Source organism: Eufriesea mexicana, unplaced genomic scaffold (genome assembly GCF_001483705.2).
Source record: "Eufriesea mexicana isolate 0111107269 unplaced genomic scaffold, ASM148370v2 scaffold4744748689, whole genome shotgun sequence".
Lineage (NCBI taxonomy): Eukaryota > Metazoa > Arthropoda > Insecta > Hymenoptera > Apidae > Eufriesea > Eufriesea mexicana.
The window spans coordinates 23,022-40,414 of record NW_016907939.1 but is presented as its reverse complement, the minus strand read 5'-3'; the positions used below and the strand labels follow the sequence as shown (position 1 = coordinate 40,414).

The 17,393-nt window shown below is 34.5% G+C and overlaps 1 protein-coding gene across 1 annotated transcript in view; it reads right to left on the bottom strand.

The window, feature by feature from the left end:
• The window catches only part of LOC108546416 (RNA-binding protein Nova-2), a 70,120-nt gene extending 56,336 nt beyond the window's left edge, over positions 1–13,784 (bottom strand). Inside the window, exons 1-2 of the mRNA XM_017898480.1 lie at positions 13,694–13,784; positions 13,473–13,611 (exon numbers count right to left, since the gene is read on the bottom strand). Coding sequence (XP_017753969.1) covers positions 13,473–13,611; positions 13,694–13,784 — 230 coding nt within the window. The remainder of the gene's footprint in view (positions 1–13,472; positions 13,612–13,693) is intronic.
• Positions 13,785–17,393: the final 3,609 nt, after the last annotated feature.

Here is a 17,393-nt window from a genome sequence, read left to right as displayed (position 1 = left end):
ATTTCCAATAATAATAATATTTTTATAATATTAATTTAATTTACGTTAATTTATATTAATATTAACTAATTTATACGAATATTATAATAATACCATAATACTACGATATTTAAAAAAGTACTCGGCCATTGCTTTATTTTATATTATACACTAGTCACATAACACTAATTCATATGAGCAAGTAAACTAAATAAGAAAAAAGAAAAAGAGAGGAAAAAAGAAATCGAACAATGGAACAGTATCGAGATTAAAATTTTCCAAGACGAAATTTGATAACCATAATTCTACGCAGCAATGTGCACGTAGGTAAAAATTTACAGTGATTATGTGAAAGAAAAAAAAAAGTAAACGGAAAAAGAAGACAAGGAAAGAGAAGTGTAATAACACAGTTACAAAATAGTACGATAAATTGTGCGATATGTCACACGAATAGCTAATTATCGTGTTAAATATTCGTTCGTATTAATTAGGACTTGTGCATACACATCTGTGCTCCCCACAAAATACGAGGTTCAGCTCCGTTCCTCGGTTCTAACTAAACCAGCAGAATAATAGAGGAGAAAGTATCAAAAAAAAAAAAAAAGAGAGAGAAAGAAAAAAACCAAGGAAATAAATATTAAAAGTGGAGGAAAAAAGTGAAGAAAGATTCAGCGTACTTTTCCTTGTTCGTTTTACCTTGCTCAACTTGTACAACTGCTTTCTCTCTCTCTCTCTCTCCTCCCCCCTTTCGCTCCATTCTTCTCTCTCTCACATTCTGGCACGCGTTTATTTCGTGGCTTTTCCTATCCTATTTTTTCCCCCTTTTCTTTTTTCCCTTTTCTCTTAATACGGTTCTGTTGCATAATTTCGAATATTCTCATGTAAAAATATCTTTGAAACAAGGGAAAATAGACGAGCATGCATACTGAAGCCAATGTGTACATTGTATTATAAAACGTTACGACACAGAAAATTAGTTTCAACGAAATTCGAACGACGTTGCTAAATACGTACATACATACACGTATATATAGTACATTCTATCGTATGCGCGCGGTACACGTATATATGTACGTACATATGCAGGGTGCTGAAAGGAAAGAAAAAGAGAAAGAAAGAAATTCATGGCTCTGGAAACGTATAGCGCTTAAGACGATCAACGAGAATTATCCAATTAACGTAATTCTGGAAATTTATCGTGTCGTGGTAATATGCAATTTTCTTCTATAATAACGCACATGACACGCTCGAGTTTCTTCGTTAAACGAGTATAACGTCGTAGAAAGTTATTCCATATAGAATACTTTAAAATATATATACAATAAAAAATGTGAAATATTTCATAAAACATTTTTTGACAATTTCACAAAATATTCGAAATTTTTAAGAAATAATGTTATCTATTATTTTATTTTATTTTTTAAATTATTTTCGTAACGATTAGGAATAATTGCAATAAATTCATAGTTATTTATTTCACGTGCAATATTTGAGGATATTAAAAAGAAGTAAAAATTGCAATCTACGTGGACATTTATAAGTACTACACGTTAATAAAATCGTATACCTTTCTTTCAGTACCCTGAAATGTTCGATCAAACAGAACTACCAAACCGATACAATACTTCTAGTCAAATACGAAACAGCAGTTCACTCACTCGTAACGTTAAAATACATGACAAATGGAAATAAAAATTTTTCTCAAAATAAGGAATACTTGTTCGATAAATGTTCAAATCTATTTTAACACATTGTACACCAGTTCCATATATTATTTCTACGTCTATGACACTTATTGTTGTTATTATTATTTTCATTGTTTTGTTTGGAATTAATTTTATATAATATCGTATATAGTACATGTATTGTACTGTATAATATATTGTCTTGGCCAAAAGGGAGTATTGGATTTTTCTCTTCGTTTCTTAGTATTTACAAGTCAGTATTTATAAGTTATTAAATATAAATAATAGGAGAAGGAAGTTATATATCAAAATAGTTAATATATTATTTAATAAAACTTCGTTTGTTAAGAAACAAAAGAAAAATAAGTAAAGATAGAGGTATTAAATCTTGGCCAACCCTTTTTATGTACATAGTATATAACAAGGGTACTACATAATATAGAAATTTAATAATAATTTAATAATAATATAGTAATTTATATTATATACATTTTTCTTTAAAAATATAGGAACTTTTTATCTATTTTCATTCTAATATTCCTTCTAATATTCTGTCAGCGACAATGAAAGTCATCAAAATTTAAAATTGAAACGAAGTATTGCAATACAGACTGTATTTTATACTAAACACCAAAAAATTGGTCCATCGAATTAATTTCACAGTCGCATTATAATTAACTTTTCAATCTACGGAACGACAAAATTTCGAACACTCCAAAACTATATACATCGCATACTCATTATGGCAATCACCGATTACCAACAACGAATATTTACCCAGTGTACAATGCGTTAAACGTCCGCCAATAAACTGCTCAAGTCGTCAATCATACATGACACGCATATTAAGAATACTCGTACAAAGTGTCGATGATCTTTCAGCAAGACAAAAAAGGAGAGAGAGAGAGAGAGAGAGAGAGAGAGAGAGAGAGAAAAAAAGAAAGAAAAAAATAGTAACAGTAGTAGTAGTAACAGTAGTAGTAGTAGTAGTAGTAGTAATAATAATAATAATAAAGGACGAAAGAGAGAACAGCTGTATGTACACGGAGAAAAATAGCAGCGATAGGATATTACATTAAATCAACGTGGCAACGATTCTGGTCGATGCCAAGATCGGCATCGGCTGCTGCCCTCCACTTCCGGTTGGTTTATCGTAATATCTTACGGCTGCAACAACAGGTAGCGGGTGCTGAATATTTTTCTCCACGCAAGAACGTACATAATAATAATAATAATAATAATAATAATAATAATAAAAATACGAAGAGTGAGAAAAATGGTAGAGTTAAGAGAATGTATAGTATAATTATGAGATAGTAATTGATAATAATCGTAATAATGCTGATAATAATGATGATGAGATTAATAGTAATTAATATAATTATTAATGAGATTAATAATAATAATGATGATGATGATGATGATGATAATAAGTACAACAGAGATAAGTAATGTAGTATCAAGGTATTGGAAAAGTTTAGAAGAGAAGTAATTAATGATATTAAAAAGAGATAAAAAAGTAAGAAGAAAGTATGAAACATATTTTGTAGTAAAGGGTAAATTAGATAACGTTCGTAGCTAGCTTGCTTTGATTTTTGGTACACTTACACACTTGTCTAAGCTCTCACTCCCTCTCTCTTTCTTTCTCTCTTTCTCTTTTCTTTGCTATTGGCCTTATCACTCCTGCCGTATCACCCTCCTGCAAAATATCCGTGTTAAAGCGACACGTAGCAGAAACAATTCGCGAAATGCGTCGACGGTTCCTATAGAATACAATTCTTGCTAATATTCCGTCAAATGCTCGTTAATGATTAATTATCGTTAACCGTTCGTTCGATCGGGACGTTCGAACCTCGTCATTGATCGTATAGCATACGCAAAATCGAAAGAGGTCTGAAGTTTTTTAAATTTACCGCGGATTCGCACTCACCGAAATCAGAAAATGGCTAATTAACGTACAGTCCGTTGCAAAAATATTTAGATACTTTTTAGCTTCGATATTGTAAATTAATATAAATATGTAGTATTTAATTACGTAGAATATAATTAACGCTAGAACTACCGAATGAGTTAAAATCACTGGTTTTAGGATTTTTTATTTTTCAGTATTACCCAATTATGTAAATTAATAGTAATTTTTATTAAGACAAAGGTATAATTAAGTACACTTTATTGAATATTTTTTAATTAATATTACACGTATGTGTATTATAGTGGGGTAAATATAAAATGGTAGTTCTAATGTAAATATAGAGCACAATATTTATTATGGTACTAGAACAGTGATAATATGATGGATTTAAAATGAAGAAATAAATTCTATGCGTGTCTAAATATTTTTGTGACTGATACATTAATATTTCCTGAAAAAAATATAATACAAGAATTTGTTTTCATATTTCTAAGAAATATCTGACACATTTTTTGCATTTCAATAAAAAATTGGCATTTGTGAATTATGATTAATTAAAATACTCTTTTTAATTTAATTTCTTATTTTATCAAGATATCTTAGTTAATATAAATAATTTTTTAATACTTACAAACCTTCACTTGTGTTCAATATATCCATAGAAGTATAACTTATGGTATCGAATAATATTAAATAAAAAATTTCATATATGGTTTAAATAATTATTTTAACAGTTATGTGAATTAGACATTTCATTTTCGTCAAAAATTTACAAAATATTGTATTTTTTTAATATAATTGTGCATTTATTATTTCATGAAAAAATTATTTCCCTCAAGTGCTGCATTATGGAATCGATATAGGGCAGAGAAATGTTGTATTCTGTAGTTAATTAAATTGTTTATACCCATTTTTCGATCGAATACAAACTTCAAGTTGAAAAAATCTTTAAGCCTCTTATGGAAGTTGTTACTTGAGGATGCAAATTTTAAGTGGATTCTAAACTTTTAAATTTAATCAAGAATCATGTTATACCTTCTCATGCAAAAGTTCCACTAAATTTGTTTTTTACTACCTGAGGACTAAAGTGCACGATAAATTATAGTTTACAAAAGAGATATCCCTTTTAATCGCTAGGAAGACATTATAATAAAGGGCTTTCTCAAGTTAAATTAGAATTTCGTTGCATCTTTAAAAAATATTCGATCATCCACTTTCCATTTCGATAATTAAAAAACGAGACATATAAAATTTTATTACAACATTCGAAATGTGCAAATTTATTGGAAATAATAATAATATCCCGTCACAAATAACGATATTAGTAAATAATAATCTAATTAATAATAATCCACCAAAAGTACTAAAGATACTAAACGAAATATTGATAATTAAAATAAATATTAAAGAACAAGGTAACAAATATTAATATTAAAATAAAATTAAAATAAAATTCTAAGATTGCAATAATCCCTTACAAATAATGGTAATAACAAATAATAATCCATCATAAGTACGATACTAAAGGAAATATCGATCATTAAAATAAATATTAAGGAAGAATGTAAAAATAATAACATTGAAATAAAATTAAAATAAAATTCTAAGATTGCAATAATCCCTTACAAATAATGGTAATAACAAATAATAATCCATCATAAGTACGATACTAAAGGAAATATCGATCATTAAAATAAATATTAAGGAAGAATGTAAAAATAATAACATTGAAATAAAATTAAAATAAAATTTTAAGACTGCAATAATCCATTATCAATCCAGCAAATAATGATAATAACAAATAATAATCTAATCAATAATAATCCACTATAAGTATGATATTAAAGGAAATATCAATAATTCAAATAAATATTAAGGAACAAGTTGAAAAATATTAAGATTAAAATAAAATTAAAATAAAATTATAATGTTGCAATAATCTCTTACATATAATGATAATAACAAATAATAATCTAATGAATAATAATCCATCATATGTACAATACTAAAAGAAATATCAACAATTAAAATAAATATTAAGGAAAAAAGAAAAAATATTAACATTGAAATAAAATTGAAATAAAATTCTGAGATTGCAATAATCCCTCACAAATAACGATAATAACAAATAATAATTTAATTAATAATAATCCTCCACAAGTATGATACTAAAGGAAATTTTAATATCAATAATTCAAATAAATATTAATATTAAAATCAAATTTAAATAAAATTCTAAGGTTACACTAATCCCTCACAAATAATAATAATAACAAATAATAACCTAATTAATAAGAATCCACGACAAATACGATACTAAAGGAAATATCGATTATTAAAATAAATATTAAGGACCAAAGTAGAAAATATTAATATTAAAATCAAATTTAAATAAAATTCTAAGATTACAAATATTAGCTTATTCTTTGTTCAACTGAATCTCAAAAGTTTTTCCATGTTACGTAAAATTAGTTATAGAAAATTTCGATGCAATGAGGCATTCGAAACGCGTGAAAGAAAGTATATACGTTCAATCGCGAGTTTCTTTCTACAAAGGTGCAGCATTTAACGACCTTCGTCTTTGAATGGATTTCTTTTTTCCTCGTATTATGCTTCTCGCTTACAACTTTGACTGTAGTTTGTACATCCTTATGCTGCTCAAGCACTAACGACAATTTAATGGATCCACTCATAATGACAAAAAACTGAGTATTTCCGGGCCAGTTCCCTCTATCTCTCCAGATTATACTGTAAATAGCACGATACGTCTTTTTATGGATAGCACTGCTATGTATCAAGGAACGACGAGATCGAATATAATTTTTAAACGATGGTATGACCAAGTTATCAAATTTTGCGGAATTCTTTCCTTCGCGAAATTTCCTTTCTTCGCAGAATTATGATGCTCCTTATATTGTAATAACAGAACGAAATACTGAATAATAATATATCATACTGTATTTCTATGTAACACAAATAATGCACATTTAAGAATAGAAATAGAAAATTACAATTTATAGCGTGTAAAAAAGCATACACGTAATTGTTAAAAATATACATATGTTTATATGTATATTTTTATGTAATTGTATGTAGTTGTTATGTATATACATATATGTAATTGTTACAAATATGCATATGGAATTAGAGTGAAATATACGTTTTCAAATGTTATTTATGAAAGTGAATGAATTTAATTCTTTTGTTACATATAAGAACATAACCTAAAATTAGAAAATTTGAAATTTAGAAAAGGTACTGAATAATTTATGCAATTACTATGAAATATAAATATTCAAAAATTTGCATACAGTGGTATCAAGTATTGCTTAGAAAAGCACGTGGATTTAATCTTTTAGATATGTACGGCAAACATAACCTAAAATTTGTTATTTTACTACCTTCTTTGGAATTTAAGAGTGTACACTGCAATTACCTAAAGTAAAACTGAATATACGCTAGGAGTTGTCAAAAAAGATACTGAATAAAGGTAAAATGACTAAAATCAATATGTCGAACAATTATTTTTATAATTATTCGTATTTACACCTATAATAATTATTTTTATGAATACACATATGTTTTATGTAATTAGTAGAATATGTCATCAGATATTTATGAATTAGATTTATTTGTATTATTACAGTCATAGAAAAAATACATTTCGATAATTTGGATAAATGATTGCATTTTTTATAACACCAAACAAAAACATGATGACATCAATTTTGAAAATATTCCCTTTATTCGATGTCTCCTTTTGACAATTTTTATTCTGCACTCAGTTTTGCTTATTATTCTACTATCCAAATTTTGTACACAGTTCCTAACAAAATACTATATAACTATAAAAAAAATATTATACAATCATAAATATGATAACCTACAACAAAGATATTATATAACTATAAATATAAGTGTAATAAAGACACTACAGAAGTTCAAAATTCTACACTGTTCCTAACAAAATGGTATAAACCTATAATCAAAATATTATACAATTGTAAACATACCTATAATCAAAATATTATACAATTGCAAATATACCTACAATCAAAATATACAATTGTAAATATATCTATAACCAAAATATTATACAATTATAAATATATCTATAATCAAAATATTATACAATTGTAAATATAGGTATAACCAAAATATTATACAATTGCAAATATACCTATTATAAAAATATTATATAACTATAAATATAACTATAGCAAAGATATTACACAAGTTCGATCATCGTAAAATTAAATGGACAGAAAAAGAGGTCCCGATTACCCAGATATGCCAGCGCCATTAGGAAAACACTCGGTAACCTCTGATCTCCAATAACGTATCACTAAAAAGGCTTAAAAAGCGTTTAACGTTTTCTTGCAACGGCACCTTATTCTCCCGCCGCTTTGCATTACCATTTATCGATCTTATCGCAACAATACGCGCCGCTATCAATTTCATCTCGCTCCGAGCCATAAACAAGCTATTACTCCGCTGACTGTTCAATTTCCAGCGTCCGTTCTGCCCCCTGGCGGCCCAAGTCGGAACGAAAGCCCGCTAACGCTACGCGCGCCCCAGTCAACGAGGGCATTTAATAATCCTTAAAACGGGCGCTCGCGGTTTAATTACGGGAATTTGGAAATCGGTCTGCTTCAGGTATACGAACCCGTATAAGCCTACGCTCTCGAGCATTCTCTGACAATAAACACGGACGCATGTTCTCCGCGGGGACATTATCAGGATTAATAAACCTGCTGCGGCTAAACCACGCCTACCATACTTTGCCAAGAAGGCTGAGTAACCGTGGCCGTTAAAGTTTCCGTATAATCTTGGGATAGGCGGTTTCGTTCCGCGGGAAAGCCCCGAAACGTGCATACACCCAACTCCTCGCTGCTGCATCCAAACGTACGTGGAAGGGTTATTCGACTATTATTTACGAGTGTTGTTTCGTACTCGCCGTGCAGCTACCGTGATTATCGTCTACACGCCAAGCCGGCAGCCTATCTTTTCCTCCTCGGCCGTGATAGCATCTCAGGCCCGTCGTTACGCGCTCTCCCGCTAGATAGCGCGAGAATCTTCCGCGCGGGATAAACGAAGTTGAAAAGAAAATTTATGGCCGCTCTTAACCTTCATCTGTTACGGTAACGGCGCTATGCACGCGGTGTAAAGAGGCCGGTGATTGAATTGTAAACATGTACGGCTATGTGTTTCGCCTCTCACCGAGGTTATCGATTAAGTTTCCTCTCGACGGGGATATCATTAGTAGAACAAAATTATTTTTAATACTTCATTTTCTTTACCTATTATTCTTATACCTATATCCACACAATCGTAAAAATATAAAACCTATTATTAATCCTTGTGTTAAAGTATATAACCTGTTCGTAATCTCCCATCGCAATTAAGTTATAACCATGTATGTATGACAATGCCACCAGGTGGCAGCATTCACCTCTGATTCTAGTTCCAAATAAAAGCTCTCTCTTGTCGTTCAACCGTGTTTTATTCATTCCTTCAAATCAAGTTAAAAATCCACTACAATCCAAAATTGAATAGCAAAATTTCTAACACTTTGAAATACCGTTTCAGCAGTAGTATTACTCATTAGAAATGATCTCGAAAGATCGAGAGGCTACAGAGAACACGGTACCTATTTTCGAAAAGCTCCTATTTCCGTACTCTATTCGCGAACGAACTATCTTTACCAGGACCTACCCCAAACGTTCGAGGTGATCCACGTGAGTCATGGGGTGCTCTGTGAGTCATGGGGTGCTAGTCGTAAAGACAAAAACCGGGCCCCCATTGAATCGGGACCCTCGATGTTTCTAGGAGTGGAAACAATAATAATACAATAACAATACTAGTGGAAACAATAACAAAACTAGACTTTCCTTTTCCGCATCGACGGATGTGTTCCTACAGCAAGTACTGTGCGTTCGAAGAAAGAAGGCACAGCGTGTTTATATCTCCACGGCTGATTAACTCCGCTGACACTCGCATGATCGCAAGCAATGATCGCTATTGGCTGAAAACAATGACCGATGACCTTCGTTCTCATCTTCGACCAATAGTGATCGAAGCTTTTTTAACCGAATTAATTAATTCTCCAATTAATTCTGCTGCAAATATTCTGTTCACAGTAACCATAAAATTAAACGTACTTCAAAATAAAATTCATTTCACGTTCTTCAATTTGAATTTACTCTAAAAGAGAAAGGGGGTGCGTCCTTGAATGACGCGAGGAATGTAGAGCTCTGTCACTAGCATGGGTCCCCGATTGTTTCGGTTATCTCGGCCAAATGTTATTTGTTAGTATAGTTACTTCTTTCTGGGAGGATAATTGTTGTTGTTCCCGACGCCGGTACAAGTATAGACCATTAACCAAGATTTACTTCTACACCCGACGAGCTCGGTGGCCGTAAGACGGTTGTGGATTTCTAATAGAGGTGTTTTCGTCTGGCAATCGATTACCGTAGAATCTGGAACTCAAGGAGGCTCGTAGAACCAGGTCTAGCCCTGCTGCCTCGTGCTCAGCTCGGTTCTACGTGGTTTTCAACTCCCTTCTCTGCGCGTCGGGCCAAGCCAAGATTTGTAGTCGCGGCATAAATTCGAGCTTTCGCCCTTCTCCGACTTGCCTTAATAGATTAGTGGCCCCGATAAAGGTGTCCAATACGTGTTTGCGTGTATTGGGCAGCTCCTACTTACTCCTTTAACAGCGACTGATTCGAATTAATTCACCCAACTGTTTCTTTTGTTCGTCTAGACAGCGCGACGAGTAAAATCTGGGCTAGGCTCCTCGAAGCCTCTCGAAACCTCTCAGAACTCGAGAGAGTTTCCCTTTCCTGTGATTTGAAATTTTTCGAAGCCTGGTAAGAAAATTAGGAACGGGTTTCATCGAGACGTAGGAATAGAAAAAGATTCAGAAAGTCCGAGCTTCGTGCTTCCTCTCGTGATGAGAAATTTTCGAAACTTCTTAAAATCCTCGGAAACTTAGAGAAGCTTCGAGTTTGCAGAATTAGAAACTTGTTATTTCTTTCTGATTTCAAATTTTGGAAATTTAGGCGAGGTAGATATACAGTCGGATGAAATTGATAAATAATTAGATGCAAGAAGATTTCACGTGTTACTGTTCTGGGCAACTTTCATCGCTGCTCATTGTCTTCGAAAAGCCCTTCGTTGGAGTTTTAGAAGGCATTGTAGAGGTCCAAGGACAACAGCCACAGATAGGGATGTTTAGACGCCAAGTTGGGGCACCTGGACCGGAACTCAGCCGAAGAGGCTACGGACACGTGAAGACGAGGCGAAGGAGAGGGCACACGCCCTATAAAATAGCGAGGGATGCGTTCTTGGGGCACTAGCCGACCAGCATACTGAAGGAATAAAAGGGTTACCAAAGAGCAAAGCGACTAGTTATTAAAATCCTAAAATCCCAAATTCCTACACTGTTCATGTCTCTTATCTAAGTAGGCACAATCGAGATTTATCGAAATAAAAATTTCGTCAAAATTTCAATTCTAATTACAAAAATTTTTGGTTTGCAGAACGATATCAGTACTTCGAATTTTTACAGTTTCACGAGTTACAAACCTTCGGGATTTAAAATTCTTCTGAATAAAAGCATAGACACAAAGAGCAAATCACGATCCAGCTGGATCATACTTAACACTAGATTTACGGAACCCGTCAATTTGATTTAGTTAACTTAGATTAAGACAGTTAATATTATAATCGTTATTAAATTAAACTAGTCGTTAAAAAATAGACACGTGGTTTCCTTTACCTGTCAATTTGACAGATGTCAAATATGTAGAAATAAGTGTACAGATAGCGGTCATAAATCTAGTGTTAAAGACCTACTTCGATTTGCTACTCAAAATTCTACGTTCTTTTCCCAATTCGTATTAACGTTAACCTATTCTTGTCAAACAAAATTGCGATACAAAATATCATATCTGAAACACAAAATCTAAACCTAGTGTCAAAAACCTACTTAGAATTGCTACTCAAAATTCTACGTTCTTTTCCCAATTCGTATTAACGTTAACCTATTCTTGTCAAACAAAATTGCGATACAAAGAATTATATCTCAAACACAAAAGCTAAAACGAACCAAACGATACGAAATATCGGATCCAAATTAAATATGAAAAAACAAATTCTTTAAAAAAAAAGACAAAATTTCCTTAAAAAAGAAAAAGAAAAATTGTAAAATTGGACCAAGAAAGCACGTTTCAAGGTATCATTAAAAAAGGATAGGTCTTTTCATTTCCCACGCGGATCTGCCACGAGTACACGTAGACGAGTACACACGTAGGTGGTTAAACGTGCAAAAACATTTGCAAAGGAGTAGGAAGAGCCGCATAAACACATAATTACGTAACTGGAATGCAGAGGAACGTATACGCTAAACTGTCAAATATTGATACACGCAAGACCGTAAACGCGTTGGAGAAGGACGGGCGGACAGAGGTAGCAGTGTATGTGCTCTAGACACACAGCGACAGGGGTAGCTTGATGCGCAACAGCAGAAAGAGAGAAAGTGAGCAGCAGCCAGAGGCGCGTGTAAGAAGAAAAGGAAAGCGAAGAGGGTGGAAGACACGGGGTGAAGCGAGACAGAGCGAGGCGGAGAGAGGAAGAGGAACCGATCCGAACGCTTAAAGAGCCACGGGGGTGTTCAACAGCGTTCCGCACTCGACGACGAAATGGCCTCCCGCCGCTTTATCGAAACGGGAAAACCAATCCTCTCTCTGCACCTTCGTTCGCCTTTCGCGTATGTGCCTATATTACCTTCGATCCGCATCTCTGCGAGCCCTGGCCAGCCCCTACAGGCACCGCCGCTTACCAACCGGCTGCAACCCTCGCCAACCCCTTCGTCCTCGACCCTATACTAACGTGTTCGGCATCTCCAGCCTCCCACCGAGTCGTTCGCTATGTTCCCAGCCGGCCGCAACCCTCAGGAATTTCATTTCGTATGCCAGGCTAATTATATGCCGGAGTTTTACACACGCGTTCCTCCCTCTTTTCCTCCCTCCGATACGTCCTGCCCTTTGGCTACTGCTCGGGGCCTTGCCACGAGCTACAAACTATATTACTCACTAAGGAAAGGTCCTCGCGTGTCGATTTGAATTTGTCTTCCTTGTTTCATCACTGTATCCATCACCGTCATCGATACAGTAATCAGCCAAATTTGCCTGTTCTAGATTAGTTTTGAAGAGTGTCTATCTACTATGTTCAGATGCGTCCTGCTCTTTAGCTACTGTTCAGGGTCTTGTTGTGAGGTACAGACTATGTTATTCCACACGAAATGGTCTTCGCGTGTCGATTTGAATATGTCTTGCTTGTTTCGTCATTGTTACCATTACTGTCATCGATACAGTAATTATCCAAACTAATTCTGAAGAGTGTCTATCTGCTGTGTTCTCATACGTTCTACTCTTTGGCTACTATTCGAGGTCTTGCTCAAAAGGTATAGACTATATTATTCCCCAAGGAGAGGTTTTCGTTATCTTTTTTCTTCGTCATCAACATCACCGTCATCGATAAAGTAGTCACCAAAATTTGCCTCTTCCAGCTTAGTTCTGAAGAGTGTCTATCTACTATGTTCAGATACGTTCTGCTCTTTGGCTACTGCTCAGGGTCTTGCTGTGAGGTACAGACTATGTTATTCCACAAGAAAAGGTCTTCGTGTTTCGATTTGAAAATGCGTTTCTTGCCTCGTCATTGTCACCCAGCGATACAGTAGTCAGCCAAATTTGCCTCCTTCTGATCATTCCTGATGTGTCCATTTATTACGTTCAGATACGTCCTGTTCCTTGACTACTGCTCAGGCTTTTGTCACAAAATACAGATTGTGTTATTCCTGAAGGAAATGTTTGTGCATGTCGATTTGAACATGCCTTTCCTCCCTATCATCAACATCATCGTCATCGATACAGTAATCAGCCAAATTTGCCTCCTCTAGATTAGTTCTGAAAAGTGTCTGTTTACTCTGTTCAGACATGTCCACCTCTTTGGCTACTGCTCTGGGTTCTGTCACTAGGTACAGACTATATTATTTCACAAGAAAAGGTCTTCGCGTGTCGATTTGAATATGCCTTGCTTGCCTCATTATTATTACTATCATTGCCATTGATACAGTAATTATCCAAACTTGCTTCTGCCAAACTAATTCTGAAGGGTGTGTACCTGCTGTGTTCTGATACGTCCATCTCTTTGACTACTGTTCTGGGTCTTGGTCACGAGGTACAGACTATATTATTCCCCAAGGGAAGGTCTTCTTTAGCTTTTCTCTCTCTCATCAACGTCACCGTCATTGATACAGTAGTCACCCAACTTTGCCTCTTCCTGACCAGGTGTCAACCGTTTGAGTGCCAAGTGGCGTGATCATGCTTCTTCTGTCTGTGCCCAAAACTGTGAGTGCAGTTGGTTGTGAAGGCGATAATAACTGCACGCTTGATTCTGCTGATCTGAATCTTAGACACGAAATGCAATAAGCACTATTGCGTAGCTTGGCAATTGTCAATAGGAAAATAAGGAAGACCTATACAACTCAAAGTAAGAGTGTCTACTTACTATGTTCAGTTGAACGAGAATTGACAGGAAGTATGAACAAAATGTTCAAGTGATATGAGTAGCTACTGACCATCAATGGTGAAGGACAACTTTTAGAAGTTCTAACCTGAGGGCTTGTATGCAAGGATCTTCTATTTGTTAATATGCAGAGATCTGGACATTAAGTTTCGCTTCTGGTCTAATCTCGCATTGTCTAGGTACAGCTCTCTATATTTTCTGACAATTCTTATTGCATGCAGTCCTTACAGTAGGTAGACACTCTCTTAAAGGCTAATTAGGACAAGGCGAAGCTGGGTGAAGAGGAATATTTGGGTTGAGGTCCAGGTCGCGTGGTCACTCAGATTGGGTGATTATCGTATCGATAATACTGGCGTTGGTCTTAAATTGGGATTGAATTTCAGATTGAAGGTGACAATTTTGCTAATAGAGTCAGTATGAGAACTGTTTAACCACTGCAATTAGATTGTATTGGTAGAGCATGAAGACGGTGTTGGTTTTTAATTGTAGAATTACCGAGTTGTAGTAGCCTAATGTAGAGTACAAGATTGGTGCCAAAATGATCAAACAGAAACAAAAGATAAGAAACTATAACACTGTTTGAATAAAAATTAACGTAGTTATATATTTTTAAATTGTAAAAGCAAGAAGTCTAAAGCGAATCAGAAACTTCAATCCTTTTGGTAAGTTTAACATTAATTATAGCTGTATTTTCATTTATCCTTTGATTTATGTACTGTATTTTGTTATGTTGTAATTATGTTATGTATTGTATTATGTTGAGTACAGGATTGGTACCCAAGTGGTTAAACAGAAACTAAAGATAAGACAGTATGTTACTGTTTGAATAGAAATTAATATACTTGTGTATTTTTAAATTGTGGAAATGAGAAATCTGAAGTGAATCAGGAACCACAATCCTTTTGGTAGACTTAACATTAATTGTAGCTGTATTTTCATTTATCCTTTAATTTATGTATTATATTTTATTATGTTGTAATTATGTTATGTATTGTATTATGTTGAGTACAGGATTGGTACCCAAGTGGTCAAATAGAAACTAAAGATAAGACAGTATGTTACTGTTTGAATAGAAATTAATATATTTGTGTATTTTTAAATTGTGGAAGTGAGAAATCTGAAGTGAATCAGGAACCATAATCCTTTTGGTAGACTTAACATTAATTGTAGCTGTATTTTCATTTATCCTTTGATTTATGTACTGTATTTTGTTATGTTGTAATTATGTTATCTATTGTACTATGTTGTATTATAATATATATTGCACTATGTTGTATTATATTATGTATTGTATTATATATTATACTATGTTGTATTATATTATGTATTGTATTATATTAATTTGCACTATGTTGTATTATATTATGTATTGTATTGTATTTTGATTTATCCTTTCCAAGTGTGATCCTTTTGCCAATAGAGTTAATAACAGAGGGCACAAAATACACGATTTATCCTACCACTGTAATAGTGTCTACTTAGCGTTCTGATTTGTGTCCATTTTAATACCATTGATACCAATTTATCACAGATGCAATTGCATCCCTCTGACACTCGTTTCTCCCTCTCCCTCACGCCATTTAAATTCTAAGTTATACACCTGTCCAGATATACTCTCAAACCACAATTACTAAAGATTGCTTGCTTCATACAATTATTGCATTAGATCTTCTGAATTCTCGATTTTATTATTGACACCTGAAGGCTGAGAATAGACTAGGTTATGTTAGTTTTCTAACTCCTTGGTGGTTAAATTTATATTTATACAGGATGATTCTATCAGTAGAGCGAAAAACAGAGGACTGAAGACTCGTGGCCTAAATACTGCAACACTATCTACACAAGATTTCTCTATCTACTCCAGATTTCAACGCCAGCATTCCACGAATTCTAAATCTAAAAGGGTTAATTCAAACGTCACGACACGCGATACGAAGTTAAGCAAAATTAAAATTGTTCGAAACCTTCTCCACCTTTAATACCTCTCACGAATGCACTCGATAAATTTTAACACGCGTCACGTCAATTTACTACAGCTCTAGTACGCACACACCCCCATCACGCGTAAGTACAATACTCAGCAAAATGGACGATGAACCTCTCCCAGAAAAATGATATTCCACGCGAAGAAGCAATTTCGTTCGCGATACCGCTACTCCCGGAGTAGTCATCACGGAACTAATTTAAATTTCTCAAGAACCTTAAATTCCTCGGGTCCTCCTCGAGTCCTCTAAAATTTTACAGTCGCGATTGACCCAATTATCAGTTTTTCCATAAATCCCAGAAAAACAAACGGCCCTTCTCACGCGTAAAACCGGGCTTTCACGACAGGGGTGGTTTTTAAATACCCAACTTTCCCAAACTACCGAACTTTTCGACCCGTGGCCCCAGGGACGGCGATTCGCTCGCGCTATCTGCGCCCCGCACGCGGAAGCGAAAGTCGCCTAATCGCGAGGACATACGGCAAAACCGTTTCATTCGGTGGTCCTAGCCAGCGAGAGTAATCCATCCGAGAAAGCAATACCGAGAAACGCTGGATGTAGCGTGGTGTAGGCTTGAATTGTAGATCCACGCTGACAAGGGAGCCTTTTATAATCGTTGCTACCCTTTTTCTCAGTGTGTCGAATCCCTTACGAGACACTGAGCACTTAGGGTGTGTAATAATGCGTTTGTCTCGTATATACACTTTATTACACGTTTTGTGAGTTGCATGATTCGTGTGTATGGTATGTCATCTTCGTCTTTGCCATTTTACGTCTTGTCTTCTGTTTTCCGTTTTCTCCTAACTACCGTTTTGATGTCTTACGTCTTCTAGCTAACGTCTTATGTCTTCGAGTTTTGAACATCGTCTTGTGTCTTCGACTTTTCCAAACCGTCTGATTATTCGTCTTCGACTTCTGACTGTCGTCTCGTCTGGTCTAGTCTTGGTTTGCGGTGATTGGTAAAAAGTGATTATAGGAGGAAAAAATAGAGTTTTCGATTGAGCAAGGAGTTTTAGCAGGACTTTGGATTAGGAGAGGGAAACTGTCAGGGAAGTTTCTCTTTGGTATTGTTTAGTTTTAGATTTATAGGGATGTCTGGTCAGCGATTCGGCGGGTCAGTCGCACGTGCGTCCCGTCTGTTGGGTCTGGTCTCAAGTATTACTGTCCCTAGACCTTGTCTTGATTTATAACTTGTCGATCCTCGAGAGGAACGACTAGGCACGTTTTCCACATATTATTGCCGTT